The sequence below is a fragment of the Spermophilus citellus genome, assembly GCF_964194105.1.
Source record: "Spermophilus citellus genome assembly, chromosome: 13".
Classification (NCBI taxonomy): domain Eukaryota; kingdom Metazoa; phylum Chordata; class Mammalia; order Rodentia; family Sciuridae; genus Spermophilus; species Spermophilus citellus.
In genome coordinates, this window is record NC_138193.1 from 75471865 (window position 1) to 75490275 (window position 18411).

Genomic DNA, 18411 nt, shown 5'->3' on the forward strand with positions numbered 1-18411 from the left:
AACACATTGGGAGGAAAAAGGCTAGAAAGTTTATAAGAGTGAAGACGGAGAGATTGAGGGCCAATGTGTTTGCTCAATGGCTTCACCCAAAGGAAAAGTGAAGTTCTTCATGACGGAATGTCATGTTCAAGTTGGAGCAAGAAGCCCACCAAAATTAGGTTCCTGTCCTCCTACAGAAACTGTGACATAGAGGCACAAACAGAAGGGATGGCTACCACGCCCTTGATTTGACGAGTTTTGATTTATAATACTGGAAAGAGGTTTTTAAATATTTACGTATCGAAGGAGCAGAGGAAGACTTTGGAAAGGCTAGAGACGTAGAATGGGAGGAAGACCTATCTCCAGGTCAGCCTGAGGTCAGATTTCCCAGCAACCAGTTTTCATCCACAAAATTAGTTTTTACTAGAAGACTAGCATAAAACAAAAGAACAAACAAAAGGCTTTTTTTTTCAGAATATAGCGATTTTTATTTAACCTGAACTATTTTGAACCTGATGTGCATTTTGGATTTCTTTTTTACAATATAATAGGATGGATGGATTTTTGTTACACTTTTAAAAAACTCCTAACAGCATTGTGTAATAATTGTGATATAAAACCAGAAGTGAATATTAGTTATGGCCAGATTTAAAGTAGAACTAGTTTAAGATGCAGACCTTTCCCAGTCATGGGGAAACTATTTAGTATTTTTGATGCTCAATTTCTTAGCTGGAAAAGTGAAGAGAATGTGATTACTATGAGATTGAAAAAAAAAAGAATATGCATACACAGTGCTTGGCAGAGTATCTGGCACATACTTAAGGTTTAATAAATAATTATGATGAATCTCATAATAGGTAGAGGAGATGCAGCTACCACCATAGGTTTTATTCCAGTAGATTAATTATTCTATGCAGGTTCTTCATAAAGCATGCAGGTTTGATATGAGCGAAAGACAAACACAGCCCCTTTTAGTGTTATAAAGAGTGGGCTCTATTAGAATATCTTACTATAATAATTAGCATGTGAGTTTGCTGACTTAGATTATACATTTATTTGAATGTCTAAGAAAAATTAATGGAAGCTAATCTAGAACCTTCCTACAGCAACAGAAAAAATTGTTCAGTAGTGAGGACAGACTAAGTTTATAAGCAGCCTGTATGAGTCTAGCCTTAAAGTATTAACAACATGTTTAAAATTATATTTTTATTAGAAAATGCTCGAATACTATAAAAACCTTTCTGAAGTGTGACACGCATCCCGTTGTGCTTTGGAGGGAGACAATGGGATACATTTTCAGGCTCTAAAATATTTGCCCACCTTGAAAGGAGAAATGTAGCATAGGTTCAGAAAAATATAGGGTAAGTCTGTCTCCTATTAAAACCTGAAATTCAGAAAGAATGAAGTCCCATTCTCTTGCAAGTCGTGTCAAATGCCTGTTTTGATAATGAAATTTGTTCCTGTGGAGTTTTCTTTCTACCTTATTAATTACATTTCCTCTGATGCCATCAGAGGTAAGGCAGCATGTTCTGTGTTCCACTCCACAGGGCACGCTGCCTCCACAAAGAACCAATATGCTTTCCTTGTTACCATATGTGCCCCAAGGAACAGCAAATGCCACATTTGGCTTTCGCCTCAAGGTCTCATCTCAACTCACTGACTTGTTGATGAGATCAATGTCATCATTAGTACCTCCTAACTCAGCCACAGATTGTTATAAGAAGCCCAGCACTATAAAATAAGACAAGAAATCCTTTATTATTTATCAAGGTTAAAGACACAGTACCACCAGAGCCATCGATTAATTACATAAACAAACAAACAAACAAATTTAAAAAACCTAGGAGAAAGAGAAGCCACATGTATGAGCAGTCTTTTGTTTCATTGAGTAAACTTGAGAAGTCAGGGTGACTGAGTTCAAATCCAAGTTCATCCACCTGCTGTGCAGTCAGAAGCAAATCATTGAATCTTTGCATGCCCAAATTTTTGCACGTGCAAAATGACATGAATAATGTCAAATCCTCATGCCATTGTGGTGCTGATAAAAAATGAGAGGATTCCTGAAATGCACTTAGCAAACAGTCTGCCACACGGAAACTTTGATAAGATAAATGAGATTTTATTAGCACCAGGAAGCTAAGGAGTAAATCATAAAAGAAATTGAAATGAATCTGTGTCCCCAGCCAAGAAGGGAAATATTAATAATTGGCACTGTAGCATCTAGAATGTTTTTCAAAGTACTTCTAAATTCTATCAATGTAAAATTGTTCTCAGTAACCACGATGAACTTAGTGAGAAAGGAACAATGACTTAAGCTGTTTATATTTCAGTTGCTATGTTGGGGGGAGGCACACGTATCTGCTATTCTCATTTCTGGTAGAAATAAACTGAGGGCTCGGCCCCACTGAGCATTTGAGAAAAAGGATGATTAGCTGTCCCACTTGCTCTGATAATCCCCTTGCCCTTCCTGTCAAGGCACTCAGGAACACTCTGGGCAGCATGACTTACGGGGCACAACCACCCACACACCACCCCCAACCCATGAGGGATGTCTTCTCTTCCATATTTCCTAATTCTAGGCTCGACAGCCTTCCCTCTAATGGGCTCAGAGGAGAAGCTGTGTCATCTTTCACCTCAGCTATTGCACTTTTCACTTGCACCAAAAAGAATATCATCTTTTCCCAACAAAAGAAAATTGAGACAGCAATAGCTTCATGACAGGAATATAAAGATGATCACCCAAAGTGAATAGACCCAGTTCTAAATCAGGAAAACTACACTGTGCCCCCTTGAAAACTGTGCAGTAGGAACTATACCCTGGGTTTCAGCCAGGATACACCATGAGATTTCAGAGCAGGGAAAAAGAATTGACTGAACAATTTCAGAAACTTTAAAACTTAATCAAAAGGGTTATGACTTCCAAGATAATAAACCATATCATCAGCTATTACCAAAGAATAGTCTTAGATGATTGATTTCATGACATATAAAAATATAAACTATCATAATAAAAATTTAAAAGAGGGAGAAATTTAATTCACACCAACCACAGAAGCCAGAAAGCACTGATCCATCAAAGATAGAATGTTTCACAGATAAAGAGAAACACACTTTACATGCAGCCTTGCTATGTAAATGGCCCTTTTTTGCCACCTGAACTCACAAGACTTCCACTCATGAAAGGGAAGCCCTCAAATACACCTAACCCCACAGAGATATTGCCACTGCCACAGCTGACCAAGTCAGGGCTTATAGTATGTGTTATAAAATTGTCTCATTGACAACTTCACATTCAGTACCTTTTGTGTGAAAGACACAGAGCAAGTAATCAGACCATCACTGTGGAGGTTTTTATAAAGACCTTCCTTTTCAGAGCACTTGCATATTTATTGTCCACCTGATATGATCCTTGCAGTGACCCTGAGAGGTAAATAATTTAAGTGTCACCATAGAGTTTCTAATGAAGAAATGCTAGCGGAGGGTGACGAATTGCCAGTTGTCACTTAGTGAGTTAGATGCAGCACCTGGACAAGAATCTAGTGTCAATCCCATATTCTTTTATCCACTCTGAACTGCTTTTCTAAGATTCTGTGGGAGTTCAACTCCTACAGCAAAGGACAGATAAATTGCAAGAGGTGAAATAGAACATATAGCTTGTAGGGGTAGAGATGCACAGCTGCTTAGAAAAGATACTTAAAGTATCATTTGCATTGTTGTGATAAAATAGGAAATAAAAAAAAACCTCTGCAGTCATAAATGTAGAGTGTATGAAACTCAAATAGTCATAGATAGACCTGGGTTTAAATTTTATCTCTGCCACTTAGAAGGCTAAATAAGCTAACTACTTTGAGACTCAGTTCTCTTTCCTGTAAAGTAATGATAATACCTATACCGAATGATTATGGTATATGAGGAATAAACTTGACAATGTGTGTATAGCTCTCAACACAGAACCTACCATATAATAGTAATTAATAAAAGCAAAGTTAACTTAATAAAATAAGAAAAATATTTAGGCATTGCAGTGAGTCGGAAGGCACATAGCTGTACTGAGCAACAGTTGTAAGTAATGTTAGAAGTATCTACTAAGATTAAATCTGTGTAATATCTGGGAGGAAATAAAGAAAGAGGATTTTGCTAATGCAAAATAATAGCTACATAAACTATATAAGCTAATCCCAAGGTATTGTGAAATATTCTGTAGAAATCTTTAAAAATCTATCTGTACCTACAAATTCATGAAGTGAGGGAGAAAAGACAACATTAGCAACTTCAATCAGAGAAGTAGAAGAGGTGCTTTATTATTCACTGGTATATACACACATACATGTTTGTACACACAGCAACATTACTCCAGCTATACCATGGTACCACTTTTGTCTTACTATAAACCAGATTCTCTCCAAATTCCTGATTCCAAGCCTTGAGGTTTCCTTGAAATAAATCCTCAGGTTTTGTATAAGACAGAGTGTTCAAATTTCTTTCTATATATAAAAGTGAAATGTGACTTAAGAAAAATGATTTCTGGGTCTAAGTGTTTCTGGCTGTTGTAGTTGATGAGCTCCCAGGAAGGTAAGCCTATTTTGCTATCAAGAAGCAAAAGTTGAGTAAAAATCAGTAATAAAGACTATCATCTACATTTCCATATATAGCTCTTCTTGCATTTTTTTGAAAGGTAATACATTTTGATGAAAAACACATACAGATTCTCTGGATGCCCTACCTTGAAAACTGATTTTCTCAGCTATTGCTTGGGTGACTTTTCTTTCTGCCTGACGATTATGGAAAGTTTGGCTTGACTGATGAGAGACCCTTCTTCACTCATTCCATTAGCAAGAGTACTGAAAAGTACACCCTAGAAACTTCTGTGACTACTCTGCTGAATTGATGAAAGGAGCTCAAAGTTCGCCATCAACCATTTGTAGCCCTGTGTATGTCAGATATGTTGATAAAAATGAGGAACCCAAGTGAAAACTGAAGATGACTGACCTGGGTCCCTTGAAATAACTTAGTGACTTCAGTCATTGGAATCCAGCAGTATATTGTTTGGAAGCATAAGGAAAACACATATGATATTTGCATTAATACATATTGATTCCAGTTTGCAAGTACAGGAGAAGTGATGTCTGGTTTAATAATATATAAAACATAATTACCTCTTGTATGGAAGACATCATGGAGGGCAGGGGTTAGGGAAGTATTGAAGTAAAAATATTTTATAAAGAATCTACAATATTATGACCAGTGTTTTTCCCACTTCTAGCCACCTTTGTTAAAAATCTGAAATCAAAGATCTCTCACACTTTCTGGCAATATTCACAGCATTTTACTCCTGCATATTTATTTATCAGCTTACAAAAATCTTCCATGAGTTAGAAAACTACACTTTGCAGCCAATTTTGTTCAATTTTATTAGAGATTGGAAGGTAGAGAAATTGGTAGGAAAGAGAATTAGACTCACAGAAAAACTGTCAAAGGACTTATAATCAAGTCTGAAAAAATAACAGAAATGTAACATCTCAGTAAGATTTTATTATAATATAGAATCCATATCAATATTGGTGATAAAATAGATAGCGAATTTATCTATTTTTAATTTCAAATGGTTATTGGATTAATTCCTAAAAACAAATGAAAAAGTCATATTTTTACCAGCATTCACATCTCTTCAGCTGTGCCTCTGGGTATTTTGCCCATTCTTTTACAGGGTTGTTTGTATTTTTCTATGTCAATTGGTGTATATTCTTTGTGTTTGAGAGGTACTTCCTCTAGGTCTAGCATGGCATTTCAAACATTTTCTCCCTTCCTTTCTCATTTACACTTTCACTTTTGTTGGTGATGCCTCTGTAAAATGATTATTTATGGAGTCAAAAGTGCCCGTGTTTTCATTTATGACCTCATTCCATGGTCTACAATCTGGGTAATAAATTCTATGTCTACCTTCAAATTTCTCACTCTTCCTCTAACCTCACTATGCTGCAGCCACTCTGGCTCTTGTTCCGTTTCTGAAAATTAAGCTCTTTCCTTCCTCAAGGTCATGCCACATGTTGTTTTCTTATTAGAAGACTCTCCTGTCTACTTCTCATTCCCTAGTGTAAATCATAAGCCTTGGTCCCACTGCTCTGAGTTTTCTGCTATCATGCATCTCCCAGCTGTTACTTTGTGCCTGTGTGATTCTTTGTTGTTGTCTCTTTTTTTGTTGTTGTTTTAATTAATTTTTTAATTTATATATGACAGTAGAATGCATTACAATTCTTGTTATACATATAGAGCACATTTTTTCATATCTCTGGTTGTACACAAAGAATATTCACACCAATTAGCGTCTTCATACATGTACTTTGGATAATAATGACCATCACATTCCACCATCATTTCTAACCCCATGCCCCCTCCCTTCCCCTCCTACCCCTCTGCCCTATCTAGAGTTTGTCTATTTTTTCCATGCTCCGTCTCCCTATCCCACTACGAATCAGCCTCCTTACATCAGAGGAAACATTCAGCATTTGGATTTTTGGGATTGGCTAACTTCACTTGGCATTATATCCTCCAACTCCATCCATTTACCTGCAAATGCCATGATTTTATTGTCTTTTATTGCTGAGTAAATGTGTACATATGCCACATTTTTTTATCCATTCATCTATTGAAGGGCATCTAGGTTGGTTCCTCAGTTTAGCTATTGTGAATTGTGCTGCTATAAACATTGATGTGGCTCTGTCCCTGTAGTATGCTCTTTTTAAGTCCTTTGGGTATAGACCAAGGAGAGGGATAGCTGTTGTCTCTTTACCTCACTATATTTCACAGTCTGTGAGGGCATTTTCCAGTGCCCTTGGCTATCTGCTATACCATCTTGTCCCTGTAACATAACTATAGTTCACTGTATATTCATTGACAGGAGGAGGGAAAATTCTAGAAAAACTTCACAAAAGAGTTTAAGTTACATCTTAAAAGATAAATACCACTTAGACAAGAAGGAGGAATAAGACCCTATGAACAACTCATGGAGGTAGAATTTTGGTATGTGTGAGATGTAGGGACAGCAATATGGTTATGATCGATGCTTCTTTTGAAAAAAAATGGAAGATATATTTGAGTAACAGCTGTGAGCAGACCACGAAATGTCATGAGAACCGTAGGCATATTGGTACTTTAATAAACAATATGATGCTTTCAAGGGTTCTTAGAAAACCTAATGGACATCTTTACCATGTAAAAAGTCCAAAGAACCAGCAATTGACTAAGCTGTGGGCACACAGGTTAACTGAAGAACAGGATTCTGTAAGTGCCATGATCTTATGGCTTCCCCCAGAGACAAGGAAGAATGTCTGTGTTTCTCTGTTCATTTCCAGTGTCATCCAAATCATACAAGGCATAGTTGGCCATTGCCTCTCCTTCCATGTGATACCAGTTGAGGCAGCAGCCTGTTTTCTGTCATGCAGGCACATAAGTTTATCCACACCTAGCATTCCTTCCCATGCAATACTTAGATTTCTGGAGAAGACAGTGATCCTCTCCATGTCAGAATGGTGGCCCTGAACACCTGAACTTCTCTTCAGACATATGCAGTTTCAGTTTGGAATACATTAGGAAAATGTCAGACGCAGCAATGAAGCAGGTGGCAAAGGTTGATTGATTTCCAAGTTCTTTGAATTGCCAATTCATGGGGGAAGGCCTGAGATCTGTCAAACGTGTCCTCTCTCAAGATTCTTGTTTGACTGCAGGGGTACAGTTCAGGATGGGCAGGGCATGGGAGGAGTTGGTAGGAGGGAAGAATGAGAGAGATCTGAAATATCCAGCATCTGTCTTTTCTCATAAAACCACATGTAGAATTCAGAGTATGCAGTGTAGATCCTTGGTCACTGCCTTCCCTCAAATGGGGCATTTAAGCATACCTTCTTGGACTGGGGTTGTGGCTCAGTAGTAAAGGGCTTTCCTAGCATGTGTGAGGCACTGGGTTCCATTCTCAGCACTGCATATAAATAAAATAAAGGCCCATCGACAACTAATATATATATATATTTAAATCATACCTTCTTGTGAGTGATTGTATCTAACTGCTACTTCTGGCCTATGTTGTCCTGAAGCACAAACATGGGAAAAATAATAAACTTTGGAGTTTTGCAGGGATGAGAGGGAAAAAAAATTGTGCTCATCTCAATTCACAAACACCCCAGGAGCCTACAATTCCAATTTTCTTTTCACAGTATTAATGAAACCAAGTACTTGGAAATGTCAAATCTTCTCCTGTAAATCTGAAACCCTTTTCAGGGATTGCCTAGAATTATAATAACTTCCACACTTATTAAGACACAGTATAGAACTCTGATCTAATGAGATCATTTTAGGCAACTCTTTTTTTTTTTCATAGGTAGGGTGGAGACAGAAATCTGTAAGCAATTTCTTTAAATTGAATCTATCATCATTAAAACCAGAAAGACTGGCCAAAGACATTTGCTGAGAAAAAAATTCACCAAATGTCTAGCCAATTGTTTTTGAAAGGGAGCATTGTAAGACAAGACATTCAGCAACTCCAGTGAGCACAATGATAAGTAGAATTTTATATAATTTTATAATCCTGGATATGCCCCTCCAGATCTGAAATGTATGGCTCACATTCTGTCTTTTACTATTGGTGTATTTTGCTCTTTATGATTTCTTAAGACCAGTAATTTCTTACAGTTCTTTTTGTGAAAGCTCAAATGCTTGATTTTCATTGTTATTTTTAGGTAGTGACTCATGCTTCATCCTTGATGTGACAGGGTCATAGCTGATGATATCGCAACATGTTAATAGTCTCTATCAAAGAAATAAAACCAACCTGGAAAATTGCCTGGAAATCAAAATCTCACCCTGAAAGCTAACTTTGGAAACAGTGTGAATATAATAAGATTACAGTGGAGGAGCACCTCATAGAAGTATTCAAAATAGTTTCATAAAAGTGACAATTTGAGTGATATCAGAATATCTGGAGGCATGTTTTTGCCTTGCTGTACTCATTAGTGGAAATATAGAGTCCCTTCACCCACAAAACCTCATTCTATGTCATAGGAAATGGTTACTTTAAACACCACCTCTCCTTAGAATCTGTAAAAACATAAATCAAGGGCAATTTTATTTCTTAAAAATAACATTTGATTTCTATGTTTCCCATCTTAGACTATCCAAGGATGTCAAAAACTTTCCTTTGCAAAGTGAAATCTTTTAAAACAAATTCATTAATATTCACATTTTTTACCTTTCAGAATGCATGGTGTAGAGCTTCTTTTGTGAATCATCTTTCTAAGTAACTGGGAGCTTGAGGCTTCCTATTTGCCTAGCCTAAGATATGACTAGATACTGGAACATACAGGCTATGATTCAAAAGTCAGCAGCTTAATGTGCCTCTCAAAGAGTAATATGCATAACAAATATTTTTAAATTATTAAATAATTGTCATTTGTTTGATAAAGAATATGATTTTACCTGTAAACAAATTTAAAAATTTAACTTTTAAAGTAATCATGCCAATATCAAATGCAAAGGCAGTTCTGGTCAAACAATCACATTGAGATGTTTTTGCCATTAAGTTATTTTATATCATGATTTGAAATTAGGAATTTGGCAATAATTTTATTGTTTATTGAACAGCTTGTTGAGTAATGCACTAAACTAGAGAAATGGGTCCTGACTCTGCTGGCCTGACCTTCTCTGTTTCCCGCCTGATGAAGGGGAACACAGCAGCTATATTCTTTGAGGGCTACCTTCAAGAACAAGGGGAGTTGAGAGAGAGGCACAGAAAAGATCAGAAGGGGTAAAAACTGGGAGGAATCCAGAGACATGGGAGGAGGTGACTGAGGACCCAAGAGTAGGGACAAAGAGATAAGGCCTGCTCCAGTCAGCATTCTGGACTCTATAACACCCTGATGTATCTCTTAAATATGTTTGTCCCAGGGACTTTTTTAATTAGATCAGGTTTGGGGAAATGATGCATTTCACATAGATGCAAGTCATAAATAAAGAACACACATCACAACAGTTTTTTAACCTCTATAGATAACTAGCTCAGTAAACTCAAAGATAAGTTATTTTTTTTCGATAAGTTACATATTTAAAAACTAAACATTTTCTTTTTTAAAGCAGAACAACAATTGCACCTATTATTCTTTTTATATGATATGACAAAACACTAGGCTATATCTTTTTAATTCTGTGCATTTTCACGATGAATGATCATCTGATAGGAATAAATTGGTTTAGACTATAATGGGAAATATGTTGACTGTCCTAACACTTGAAAGCATATGCCTACCTAAGTAATCAAAATATTAATTAGGCAGTGAGAAACATGAAACTTCATAGAGCTGGGATGTTGGATCCTTCATCATCTATTTGGACCAAAGTAGATCAGGTGGAAAACTTTTGGAGATCATAAAATTTTGCCAAATATTAGGGGAGAGAAATGGGAAGGACAAAGAGAAAAAGAAAGCTACTTTTTTTATTTGTCCTTTAAGGAACACTATTTATCAGTGCACGAGTCTCAGGAAGTTTTCCATAACCATTTGGCTGAGTATGAAAAGTGAATATGAAGATGGAACAGGTCATAACCCTCCTAAGGGCTCTTTGTCATCAATTAGCTTCTGGCTCATTTAGGGTAAATTGCCAATGAAGGTCCTTTCCATTACTATGAAAGTGGGCATATGTGCTTATGTGCTCTCCCTACACTTAGATTTAGCAGTTTACCCTCAGTGCCAGTTGACATTGTGGGGCACATGATAATAGACATTCTTCATTAAATGTGGATAGTCAGAATTGCATGGGGAAATTTGATAAGAACAATAATGGATTGCAGTGTTCTCTTAAACTGTGTGTAATACACAATTTGTGTGTGAATTTTTACTATATAAGTCTTTGAAACAGGATACAAGTAGGTCAAAATATTTAGATTTTACACTCATTTTTGCTTTTTTTTTCACTAGTGACAGCCTTCAAGTGAAATATGTATGCCACCACCAAATTTGAATACTTTTCTATCTCTAATCATACCTAATTGCTAAAAAGCCTCAGCTTATTTAATGCATACCATCATTCCTACTTAAGTTTGCTACTAACAGGACCACTTCTGTTCCAGGTCCAATAAGATAAACTTGCTACTTCAACTTGGTTTTGCCTACAAACCATTCAGAAGTTAAAGCTAATTTCATGTGTTTCATTATTTTAGTCCCTCCTCTTTCACTCACTTTCACTTATTTTTTAATTTTTTTTATCACATTCTGGGGCAAAGAAAGGGAGAAAAGAACCAAAGTAACTTTGGTTCATTTATTGTAGATTATTTTAATTATTAAAAGTCTTATTTTTTGTTTAATAGGGAGTATAAAAAGAATGCAAAATTCTCAAATCCATGAAATAGATTTTCCACTTTTTATTTTATTGAAGTTTCTTTTTTTTCACATTTTCCTAAATGGTTAAAAGATGATTGCATTTCTCTTTTATATCTTTTGGGACGAATTGTAGTTAAAACATTGATCTTTATTCACCATTTTGTACTATTTTCTACTTTCAAATTAGGATGAAATATCCTCAGTAATTTTTCAGTGATCATCACAATAAAGCATGAGTGACAGTTGATAAGTGAAACCACATTCATAATTCATGAATATATTTAAATTTCTCCAGTCTCTTGTTGCATGTTTGGGAAAGATTGCCCATTAACACATAAATGCCTTTGATCTTAGAACAAAAGTTAAGGGAACTATCAATCAGTCTTCAGATTTGAAGTATCAATAGATAAAAAAGATTTATTAATCAATTAGAAATGGAAGCAACTGCATATTCCAAACAGATCTATAATACCTGTTGTCATTAAAATTTAAAGTAAATGTGGGGATAATAAAATATTTCTTCTTTGGGGTTAGATTTTAGTGATTTGAGGGGATCATATGTTACTTAAAAATATATATGCTATTTGGAATCTTTATATTTGAGCTACATGGAAATTGTTTTTGGCCTTGTGACTTGAGCAACATTTTGGCTGGTATTGATAAATTGAAGAATTTCAGGTTTTGCTTTCATCATTGTGGTTTCATGCTAGTGTCAACACACATCTGTTACTGGTGTTTTATATCCACAGTTGTTTTAAAACCATTTCAGATGTATTTGAGAGATAAAATTAATATTCTTGGAAAAGATAGTCCATTTATGACAGCAGTTCCTGACTAGACATATAGTTTCTTTGTATTAAAAATTAATCCTTCCATTTCATTAAAAGGTTATTGTTGTATCCCCCACTTCCATTCCCTACTGATAGACAAAAGTGAGATGATTGTGAAAATGTGTTTCAAGTGAAAATATTCCATCAGATGGGGAAAAAGCATTTAGGTAACATTTAAGTAAAATTCCCTTTTTAGCTCTTGAGACAGTCTGAGCAAAGAATGCTCTGCAAAACCTGCGAGTCGAAAGTTGTCATTCAGGGAAAGTTAGAAGCTGAGCTAATTGGCACACTTTGGCAAAGATGACTGTATTTAAATGAGAAAGTGCTGCCTTTGGTTTGTCAGGTAGTGACAGAGTTACTGCAGTAGGCTCTATGCTTCTTGAGAGGAAATTAATTTCCTGCAATCAAATACAGTGGATTATAGTCTTTGTCTCCTCTCTCTTGGCCACAGAAGTAACACCAAGGCTTTTTATTCAGCAATGTTTCATGGACTTTGGTAAAACAAGCGGTGACATAATCGGCATAGAACAGTTTCACCTGCTACATTTCATAGCTCCAGTACATAGCATATTGCTGCTTTGAGACTGAGAGCTTTTACTTTGCAAGTGGCTATATTTATAAGACTTTATTTTGGGGAGGAACAGAAAATGACAGCAAAAAATCCAACATGTAGGCAGAAGAAATCTTAGTGATGTTTGAAAATGGAGTTACAAAGCAGTCTAGGGCTATGTGTTTTGGTAAATGATTTTCAGTAATAAACAAGAATTTTTGTAGAAATACTAAAGCTGATTACTAAATGATGTTTAATAGTAAAGTAAGTGTACAGTTTGTCTTCTTGAGTTTTTCAATTCCTGCTGTGTGTGCATACATACGTACATATCACAGATATATACATGCATGATCTATATATACATGTGCAAGCTTGAGATTGTTTAAATTCATTGTGCATAATTTACAAATAATGTTTTGAAAGTTGTAGCATTTTAATCCATTATATCTGAAAAAATAACCTTTTTCTATAGGACAGCTGAGAGGAATAATAGCAACATCTTTAAAGAAAAATTAGCTAGGGTCAAAGAAAAATAGGATTTTTTAATAATTCCTATTTTTATAGTTAAAAAAAGTAGTGTATAGAGAAAAGGAGCTGCATATCCTCCTCCCCTTTTGGCCTGCTGAATTCCAGCTCTTTTCTTTGCCTTCTGTGGTGAATGGCAGAGCCTGCCTGGCCCTTGGTGAAGACATTAGGCACCCTGTAATTCACTGCTTGTTCCCAAGAGTAGCTTTATTTATACTTTGGAAAGACTTGAAAGAAGGTTTTGTCAGGTGAATAAAGCTAGGCCAGCCAGTCTTCTCTTACCATCTATTAGTAGTGAGTTTTGACTAAAAACCATTCTAGGAGATATTTAAAATGGAGAAAGAATATTTCTTACTTTTGCCTCCAAAGTTTGGCTTTGAAAAATCATTCAACCACTGTCAGTGTATAAATAGAATGCGTAAATATTTATATAAACGAATGACTCCCCAGTAGAAAAGGAAATTAGATGTTTTAGTTTTATAAAGAGGTAACTAAAATTATACTTTAAAAAGCAGACAAACTATTTTACATGGCTGGATTATCTCATTATCTAATAGTGTGTTCATTACAATACCAGGCAAAAGGATTTCTAATATAGTCCTATATTATAGCTGTCCTTATTTTAGTCCAGAGTTAGTCTTATTCTGAAGCAACATCAATTTCATTCTTTTTTTTTTTTTTTTTTTTTGGTGGTGCTGGGGATTGAATCAGGGCTTTGTGCATGCGAGGCAAGTACTCTACTACTTGAGCTATATCCCCTGCCCCAATATCAATTTCATTCTTAAAATGATTCCTTCAGATATTATAGAATAGAACTGTTCTGCAAGGGGGAGGGGGGGGAAAGGGGAGAGAATTGAACAACAGCAGAGGAGGTAGAGAGGGAAGATGGGAGGGGAGGGGAGGGGGGATAGTAGGGGATAGGAAAGGTAGCAGAATACAACAGTCACTAATATGCCATTATGTAATAATGTGAGTATGTAACAGATGTGATTCTGCAATCTGTATTTGGGGTAAAAATGGGAGTTCAAAACCCAATTGAGCCTAATGTATGAAAGATGATATATCATGAGCTCTGTAATGTTTTGAACAATCAATAAAAACAAAACAAAACAAAAGAACTGTTCTGATTTTATTTGACATGTTACATTTAAGGCTTTTCACCTTAAGTACCAACATGGTCCTTTAGAGCTAGTTGGAGCTGATTTGGGGCTGTGCTTCTAAGACACTGTCAAAGAGGTAGTCCCTATTTTTAGTTTGATGATGCACAAGGATTACTCCATTAACAGCAGTATAATTTTCCTAAAGCAGTAGGTGCTATTCCATTAAACACTGAAATAGATGGTACATGTTAGTATAGTACTCTAGCATTCAGGAAACTCAATGATCACTTTGTTCTCATCCTGTTTCTTACAGCCAACCCCACCCGAGTAGGAGGGAGAGAGCCGTACCCAGGCTCTGCAGAAGTGATCCGGGAGTCCAGCAGTACCACGGGCATGGTCGTCGGGATAGTAGCTGCAGCTGCCCTATGCATCCTCATCCTCCTCTATGCCATGTACAAGTACAGGAACCGGGATGAAGGCTCATACCATGTGGATGAGAGTCGAAACTACATCAGTAACTCAGCACAGTCTAACGGGGCTGTGGTAAAGGAGAAACAACCCAGCAGTGCGAAAAGCGCCAACAAAAATAAGAAAAACAAGGATAAAGAGTATTACGTCTGATCCCAAGATCTTAAAAGGACACTTGTATAGAAATAGTCTTCATTTTATCTGAGACATAATATAAACTTATTTACTTTCCTTTTTATGAAGCACATACAAAAGAAGACAGGGAATGCAATCAGGAAGGAAAGACTGTTTTTAAAAAAAACAAAAACAAAACAAGTATCTCATGCTCTTGTTTCTCAAAAAACAAAACAAAAAAAAAAAAAAAAGAAAAAAAAAAACAGGGGCCAATAAATTCCCTAACATCCGCAGTGTTTTCATTTACTCTGCCTGTCTTTATGTTGCTGGAACATTTCTAAAAGACAGTGATGACCGCACGCATTCATAAAGCAAAGGAGTATTACAAAATCAAGGCACAACACAAAAACAACACAAAACATAACACAAAAAAAAAGAAGCTACCTATGATCCTGGATTTAGCCAAAGTGCTAGCGCTTTCCTGAGAAGTCAGTTAGTCCCATTGCCAGAGAAGACTGTCATTTTGAGTGACTCAACCTGCAATCCTTTAAGAGTTTGCCGCCTGGTGCAACTGGAGCAGTGGTTGGAACTTGCATTTGAAACAAAGTGCTGGCTTTTTTGAAGACTTGTGTAGGAACACATTCAAAAAGCCCCTTTCTGGTTGTAAGAGAAAAAAAAAAATACGGAGGCCTTATTTTCAAAAATGTGAAATATAAGGCACATTTTCACACTCAAATTTCAAAAAGAAAAACAAGAGGGCATAGATGCAATCATTGGGAAATTTTCATGCACGCTTACTATGTTATTACATATGTTTATATAAAATCCATCTCTGTGTGCTTTCTGGACTGTGGTAAGTGACGTTTTATAGCCTGTTGTATAGAAAATGCAAAATATATCTGCTCTTCAGCCATTTTTGGTAACTCAATGTTATAAGTGTTGCTAAATATAGGGAGTTTTATGACATCAGAGCAACAATTATTTCAGTCAATTTTTTTTGCCACCATTATAAATTGCCACACCTTTTTTTTTAAAAAAAAAGAACAATTACAGTGTAGTGTTTATTCTAAGAAAGATATGTATGAATGTATATAAAAAGACTCAGCTACTTTTTTTCTTATATGTACAGCCTTCATTCTGTTGCAATTAAGTTTTAGTATTTGAATGAAAGGTGTGAATTAGAAGGTAAAATATATACACAAGTATCTTATAAACTTTTCTCCCCAAAATACTCACGTTCCCACATACATTCACATTCTCAATTACACATACACAAACACACACACACACACACACACACACACACGAGTCCATCAGATATGATGAAAGACCCAAACATGCATATAGTCACAAATATTTACTGACAAATTGAAAAGCAGGAAGGAAGATAGTTGTGCCAAGGTATTATAACAAGTGGGGTGATTTGCTTCCTTGAGATCTTGCTCCCAGGAAACCCCAAGAAGATTTAATCCCTAATCAAACAGAATATCACTGGTATACTGCTGCATGAATAGGAACCATTATGTGGGCAGGTAACAGAAGCAAAATTGGTTAATCTACACCTTAACTCTGGCTGCTGCAATTGAAAATTTTGTTTCCAACAAAATAATATATATACATATATATATATATATTCTCTGAACCTGATGTGCATGATAAAACTTTTTGGAAAGTAAACAGTTTCTCAACTAAAAAAGTATTTTCAATAATTTTTGATTCTGTATTACTACCCATTTAAAATTGTTCTCTATTTGTTGATTATTGACTAAATTTTAACTTTTCTGGTTTTACATCTATATCATTAAATATAGTTTTAGTTTAACATACATTAAGTATTAGGAAAATATAGAATATACACTTGTTTTGCATATTGTTTCAATGATGTTCATAGCAATAAATTATTAGTATGAGAAAGTAATGCAAAGGACATGCATTATTGGATTGAAAGGAGATGCATCAGTAAAACTTGGTCACATTACTTGAGTGTGTCCTAGAAGAATGATTCTAGATTTCATAGGAAAGAATACCTTTACAATTAGCTTTAATCAGCAAGGGCAAAAAATGCAAAACATTCTTTTGTGACATTTTAGTTGATATAAAAATGCCAATAAGTGGCTTGAACTTCAGACATACAGTACCTTAGAAATCTGTATAATTCATAGCAAATCACCACTACCTATGGTTGCCAAGTAATTGTGTAAGAAGAGTCTTAAAGGCTTTTCATGACCCAGAAAGTAGATGCTAAAACTAAAATTTGATATCCCTTCTGTTTCAGGTTTTACTTCTTTTTAATTTGCCAGGTTAAAGAATTCACAAGTCTTTTTTTTTTTGTTCCTCCCCTCTCTTTCAGTCTTACTCAGGGAAAGCCAGAAAAATAAAAGGGAATATAAAAACACTCATCTACAACTAAAGGTTAAAAAAATATGGTTGCTTTAATATTTAATCTATTGAACTTGAACTAGTTTCATCTAGAGAGAGTCTAAAATATGATAGCAAATAAATTGAACAGTGGTATTTTTAAGCAGTATATTTGTGAATCATGATGTTTGGGATTAATTTCAGTGTTTCTTCCCAGAATAAATTTTAAAATTTCATACAATGATGCAATCTAATATTGCCAGTAAAAATATTTCTAATGTTATTGGTCTACATGAAATCTAGCAGTTTTCTTCCTGAATGGAGAAAGAAAAGAGAGGAACATGAGTTAGGGAGAGAAAGAGACTTGAATACAATCCAAGTATCTTCATACCAAATGTATCAGGGTTCATGCATAATTTGTAATTAGTAGAGAATTTCACACTACCTGGCATAAATTTGATTACATCTCTAGACTGTAACTTTTCTGATTGAGTATGCTTCTTTTATATCCATGTAATATGTTGCCTTTAAAAAAAAAAAAACTACTACAATAATGTGTGAGGTGGTCAATCCCTATGACATCAAAGAAAGGCCACATGATCTTACCCTTCTAGTGCTTTGTGTGATTGGGTATCTAAGGGGTTTGTTTTGTTTTGTTTTTCTGTTGCAAGGCCAATTTATCCATTATTGGAAATGCTAAGCAAGTGGAATTTACTGTTTTGTTAATAAAATATTTCTTAATACAACTGTGGTTTATTGATTGAAAAAATTACATGCGGCAAGCTAGGCATTGTGGCACATGCCTGTAGTCCTAGCTACCTGGAAGCTGAGATGGGAGAATTACAAGTCTGGCTAGGTTGGGCAAATAGTGAGAAGTGAGACTCCATCTAAAAAAAAAAAAAAGAAAGAAAGAAAGAAAAAGAAAAGGAAAGAAAATTACAGATGGCTCTATTTTACAATAAAGTGGAACAATAAGGAAGACTACCTTTGAAAAGAAATTCCATCCTAAGGTGGCAAATAGGAGAAACATATTGGCGTGTTTTTTAAATTCAAATATACATTAAACATCTCTACTTGAACACACAAATTCATAAAACTCATTGAAAAACAACAGTCCATGAAGATGC

The 18411-nt window shown here is 35.4% G+C and overlaps 1 protein-coding gene across 13 annotated transcripts in view; it reads left to right on the forward strand.

Annotated features, from left to right (window-relative positions):
- NRXN1 (neurexin 1) overlaps positions 1–18030 on the forward strand; it is a gene marked incomplete at its 3' end in the record, with an annotated part of 1087855 nt that extends 1069825 nt beyond the window's left edge. For all 13 annotated transcript variants that reach the window (XM_081265427.1, XM_081265433.1, XM_081265434.1 and 10 more), the window contains one exon: positions 14658–18030. In XM_081265427.1, the coding sequence (XP_081121553.1) occupies positions 14658–14965 (308 nt within the window). The remainder of the gene's footprint in view (positions 1–14657) is intronic.
- Positions 18031–18411: the final 381 nt, after the last annotated feature.